Raw genomic sequence first — 6,000 nt, forward strand, 5'->3', positions numbered from 1 at the left:
TATAGATGAGAGAGATGTTGAGGGTTATGGACACCGTGCAGGTCAATGGGACTAGGTGAGAGAAAGTGTTTGACTAGAAGGGCTGAGCTGGCCTGTTTCTGTGCTGTAAGAATTATATGGTTATATCATACATATCACAAATTAATATAAATGTAAATCAAAAACCTATCCATATTTGTTTATTTAAAAATATTTCTTCAAAATAATTCTGGATAGAAACCAAGTAAACTACATTAGACAATCCCTTGTTCTAAACAAAGGGTAAATTCTGTCTAATGTAATGATATGATCTATGACAAACATAATTAAACCCATATTAACAAGTTAATCTAAAAAAAACAAAAAACTTAAAACTGAATCTAATCTATCCTCTCCCTCTAATCAAGTTACCTTGTAGAAAAGGATGTAAAGATATGGATCAAATAGTAACCTTCAGAAACTAGACAGGTAATCACCAGAGCATCCAAACTTCTTTGACCTTCCACTCATGATAAAATTCTATGAATGGGTCCCACATCGTTTCAAATTGAAACTTTCTATCTATGATGTTGTATATAATTTTCTCCAAGCTTAAATGGAGCATCACATCATGTAACCATTGTGTATGAGTAGTTCAAGAGTCATCTTTCCCTTTCATTAAAATTGCTCATCTGTCTATTAACATAATAAAACTTTCTCCTGGGAAAGACACAGAGGTATATCTGGTTCACGAGAGAAAACAAACAAGGCAATTGAAGGGCATGGTTCTACATTGATCTTGAAAATCGTTGATAAAATTTGAAAAATGTTTTCCCAAAATCTTCCTAAATTGGAGCACTCCCAAAGCATAAAAAATTTTACATAATGGATCAACATCTGCATAAAAACAAGATAATTTGTGTTTGGACATATGTATTCTATGTACTATGTAAGGTAAAACATCATGAGATGGGAATGTGTAAGGAGTTACCCTGTGCAGGGCTGTAACAAGAAGGGGAGGTGTCCTTGTACTCCTGTTAGGTAAAACATCATGAGATGGGAATGTGTAAGGAGTTACCCTGGGCAGGGCTGTAACAAGATGTGAATGCATCCTTGTACTTACAAGATAAGAGAGACATTGATGGATTGAGAGGCAGGAAGCTAGCAGGGAAAGGATAGCAACAGTTTTAGTCATTGGACAAGTAATGATATGATGATGTTCTAAGCATGTATCCAAGGGTATAAAAAATCACCATTTTGCTGATAACGGCAGAATGCATTCTCCGACTAACATTGTTAGTCGCAAGTGTTACAATCCGGTAATAAAGAACAAAGAACCCTGATTTCGACTCAGTCTGGTGTTTGTCTCACTCATTCATGAACAAAGCAGACCTAACAACTACCTTAAACTGTAATAAACAATGGCTTGCACAAAATGAGGAATCATTAATCAAGCTAAGAGTAGAGGACCAATCTTCATCTGAAAATGTTATATTCAAATCACATTCCCAATTATTCTTAATCCCAGCCCATTGAGATGGATCTTAAATCCAATAAGTCACTATAGGTACATCGTTGATGGTATCTTTCCAGGTCTCAAGATGGCTACTGTAAGAAGTTCATGTCCCTGACGTGGAAAAGAGGGGTGGGAATACTAATGCTCACCAAACAGGAACTTTAAATGATTTTTTATTCAGAAAGATGCCTGGCTTTGCTTAGAGATGGCACCCAAGATAAGAGAAACAGTCCATATTTTTCTGGGTCTTTATTGGCAGTTGCAGTGCTGAATAGTGGGAACAGATTGGTAGGGGACATTCATTTTGCAGTTTAAAAGAATTTGTCAGTTCTTCCTACACTATCACCACTCCAGAACTGAGATCATCCCAGTTTCAGCTATTGAGCCACAATATGTAGTCAATGGTTGAATATGCTCAGAATGAAGTCTGAGTTCCATGTCATTATCAACTTGTTTACTGAGGCATGTACAAGAATGTCATCTCTTCCCTTGTTTGAATAATGCTTCAAAATTCCATCATGTTATCACACCATTTCTAGGAATGTATGCATGCTGCTCTCTGATATCAGAGCTGAGACATAATTTCTTATAAAGAACTAAAATAAAAGCAAAAGATGTTTGCGGTTTTTTTTTGTATCTTCAGAATATACATGAACCCTCAAATATGACAACAAAATGAAGGTAAAGAGAGTGGTAAAACTATAGGTGGGAATCTCAAAATAAGTGACATGGACATAAGTGAAATCATGGGCAACAACTAAATACTGGGGATAGATTTTAAAGTATGACAAGAAATAAAATCTGTGTTTGTGTGAGGCATGTACCCCATCTTTCTAAGTGTGTGATCTTTATATCAGGCAAATAGAAAATCAACCTGATCATTTTGTCAGTAACTTGGTTTGTGATTTTAAACATAACTTGTCTGGGACACCTAATTGAGGAATGAAAGGCTAGAATGAATGAGGAATTTATTGTAATACATACAACTCTGATTATCCAAAATCGGATTCTCCAAAATCCTCATTTATCAATTTTATTAAAATTTTGGAAATTTATCCAAAACAAATCAGAAATCCTCATTTATCTGAATTATTTTCGGAGCAAAACTGACCTCACAGGTTGAAAAAAAATCACTCGACCTGAAATTAGAATGACGATTCTCCTCATTTCAGGTTGTCCTCCTTTCTCTCTTTCCATTTCTTTACCTTCCCCTATTGACTTTTCTCTCCAACTTTCCCTCTCAAACTGCGTGCCACTGTCTCCCAGCCGCAAGTGGTCGGAAGAATCCCTTGTCCTGGCGTCATCAAGGAGAGCGGCCTCACGGGCAGGAGTAGGCCTTTGGTCTCAGTGGTGTTTCCGCCTCTCTCCTCACCCCTTCCCTCCCTCCCTTCTCAGCATAACAGAGCTTCCAATGCCGAACCCTCCCCTTAGCCCACTACACATACACACCAGACTGACTCCCTGGTGTGCGTGTGCGGTAGGCTTAGGGAAGGATTTTGAGTCGTGACTCAGGAGTCGGGTGCTCCAGTGACCGGGGAGGCAGGAGCCCATTGACTCACCAGTGAGTGTTCTATCGGCCTGGGAAGCCTCCCCGGGGATCAGCGACAGCGGTTGGTCAGTCTCAGTGATCGGTGGTTGGAAGGTTTCAATGATTGGCTGCAGCATTGTGGCCAGCATTTTTTTGGGTGAGAATTAAATATTATTTTAATGCTTATAAAGCTTTCTCTTGTTTCTTGTTGCTTAAACATTGATACAAGTGATTTGCTGTTGCTACTGGGCTGTTTTTAAAAAATGACCAGTTCTCCTAAAACACCATTTATCTGACATAGGCCCAGTCCCAACCATTTCAGATAATTGGAGTTGAACTGTAATTGATAGCAAATGATCATCTGAAGAGCCATAGTATTTCTAAAGGAGGAGTTAGTATGTCACTTTTTAACTACCATTTTCTTCTGTTTAGGATCTTGGATTAGCACAAAACTCTGCTACAAACACTAAAACCCCTGCACTATTGGGATCATTGTCTCATCAGATTTATAGGATGATGTGTGCACGAGGCTACACCCAGAAAGATTTCTCTTCAGTGTTTCAGTTCCTGCGTGAAGATGAAAATGTATAAAGCAGACCATCATCAAAATGCATTTCAGAAAATGTAGTCTTGAGAATTTGTCAGTGAATGGTCAAGTTACTTCAGTTCCTAACATACAAAAGACAGAATAATTCTGTAGTTACAAATCATGATCCCAATGTACTTTCCTGGAGATCAGTTTTGCTATTTTGCACCCAGAGATCACTAATTTAACTGTGGATTGATAATAAAAGCATTTGAAACTGCATTACAAACAAGATGACCAGGAAACTTTGAGGTATGAGCCTGTTACATATTATATAGGTTTTTGATTTGTAGTGAAAAGCAAGGAATTAACTTTTTATTTTATGTTTTGTGAGTTTCATTGTCACTTCACCCTGTATTGATGTTAACAATTTTTATTTTAACTTTGATTTTTGTTTTCCTGGATCATATATAAATCAAAGTCAATTACATATTATAAATTCAAGGTAATTATTATTTTTCTTTAAATCTTAAATCAAAATGTGATAATAAATTTAAATAAAATTCTATTAATCAAATTATGGGTTCAATCAATAGTGTTCTTCTTTGGTGCCATTCAGGAACCTTGATCTGCTTAATTTGAACATTCATGATAGTTTTATGTTTAGATACAAGTTTATTGGCTCACTGGGTTGAGGCTGCCCATTATCAGCTTTTATATAATCTTTACAACTACAGTATTAAAGACAAATGACCTTCACCCCATCTTTCGAATTACTTTGGAGAATGGAGTACAAAAATACCTTGTCTCATTACCAACTGATATTGAAGAGGTTTGTTCCTTTTGAGTCAGGGTGGGGGGGGGGGTGCACTCTTAGAAGTGTTTTTTGAGGCATATATAAGGAACAAAAGCCAAATATTTATAATTGAGTTATAAACAATTTACTACTTCAAATAGGCGATTGAAGTGAATTTATCATTGAATTGAGATATGAAAGGACAGTTGAGACTGATGAATTTGATATTTTTTAATCTTCTCTACGCATTGTTCACAAAATTAGTTTTGGGCAGTCTTGATCTTTGCAAGTATTCTATTCCAAGAATGAAACTTTTATTAAGGAGTTGAATTGATCTTCCAGTTTCATTCTTTTTTTTCTCTATTCTTCAAACATTTTCTATAAATGCAGCATCTTATCTAAAATTAATGCTTAAAAATTATCCAATTTTTTGATATAAAATATACTATTAAAATCATCAGTTCTTTTACATGCTGATCATGGAGAATGTCAGTGCAAAAATGTTTTTATATTGTTTTCAGCTATTTACTCATGAAAACAAATAATTTTAGAACCAGGCCAATCTGATCATGGAAAACCATTTAACAAAGCTATCAACAAGCAGATCAATTTCCAAATGGCTTACGAAAACAAACTGAAATTTGTGTGTATATTACCATAAAGGAAGTTCAGAATTTAATGCAATTGTGTAAAGCAGGTTCAAACATGTAGATGTCTTAAAAATTAAGCTAAAGTACCAGTACCATTTTTTTCATACAAGGATCCAGTGAAGTACGTGGTCTCTCACAATAGAAACCATTGTTTAATGGAAATAAGCTCTGAGGATCATTGTCAGATAACACCGAATAATGTGGAAAGATTTACAGAGAGCAGTTTGATCTAAATGATTACATTAATTTGTATTTTATTCACCTTTTGACAAATACATATGCCAAAACTGACCGGGAAAAAGTGTGTGAACTATTCAATCACATTCATAACTGAATTGCAACTGTACCTCCAGAAGATCATTTACTACCTCATTAATTGCCCATCTAATGGTATGGATTTTGCATTTTGAATACTGACAATGGTAATTGACACTCACTTATTACAGAAAAATATTGAACATCAGCTTCTAGAGTTGATAACTGTACAGTTAATGCAGAAATCCAAACATTTCTCTCTCACCTCATGCACTACCTTGCAAATTGATGAAGCAACTTCTCTTTTTTCCTGTGCTGTGCTTACATACCCATTATCCATTTAACATGTCAGAAATAGTTAGGCCTCGTGCTTTCATGTGTTACTGAATTTGTGACAGTGCGTTAAATTTTAATTACTGCCAAGCAAGCCTATTCATGCAAAAAAGCGTAATTTTACAAGTTGGAAGTTATTTGGAATATAATCTTGCACATTTTCTTTCAATTTTTACTTTTTTTAAAACAACTTTCCTCTCCCTTAAATTAATCTTTGTCTCATCTTAAGTTCAATTCCATTTAATTTTTATTCCTGGTTTAGAGTCTGTGTGTCTCAGTGTGAATTCCTCAGTCTGGTTGAAGAACCTTGCTGTCAACTTACTGTTTAATAGACTGCAAGAAGTCTGTGCTGTGGGCAGCGATCAGTGGAGCAGAGTGGAGGTAAGTGCCATTCCATTCTGCTGAGTGTAAAAATAAGACATTTTGTTTAAGCAAAAT

The 6,000-nt window shown here is 35.6% G+C and overlaps 1 protein-coding gene across 2 annotated transcripts in view; it reads left to right on the forward strand.

Moving 5' to 3' along the window:
• Positions 1–4,054, forward strand: part of LOC138751599 (3-hydroxyisobutyrate dehydrogenase, mitochondrial-like) — a 126,399-nt gene extending 122,345 nt beyond the window's left edge. The window contains exon 9 of one of the 2 annotated variants that reach the window (XM_069914113.1): positions 3,435–3,575. In XM_069914113.1, coding sequence (XP_069770214.1) covers positions 3,435–3,472 — 38 coding nt within the window. In that variant the 3' untranslated portion in view covers positions 3,473–3,575. Of the gene's footprint in view, positions 1–3,434 lie in introns of both variants that reach the window. The other variant, XM_069914112.1, reaches the window with a different exon arrangement.
• The last annotated feature ends 1,946 nt before the right edge of the window (positions 4,055–6,000 follow it).

Source organism: Narcine bancroftii, chromosome 1 (assembly GCF_036971445.1).
Source record: "Narcine bancroftii isolate sNarBan1 chromosome 1, sNarBan1.hap1, whole genome shotgun sequence".
Taxonomy (NCBI): domain Eukaryota; kingdom Metazoa; phylum Chordata; class Chondrichthyes; order Torpediniformes; family Narcinidae; genus Narcine; species Narcine bancroftii.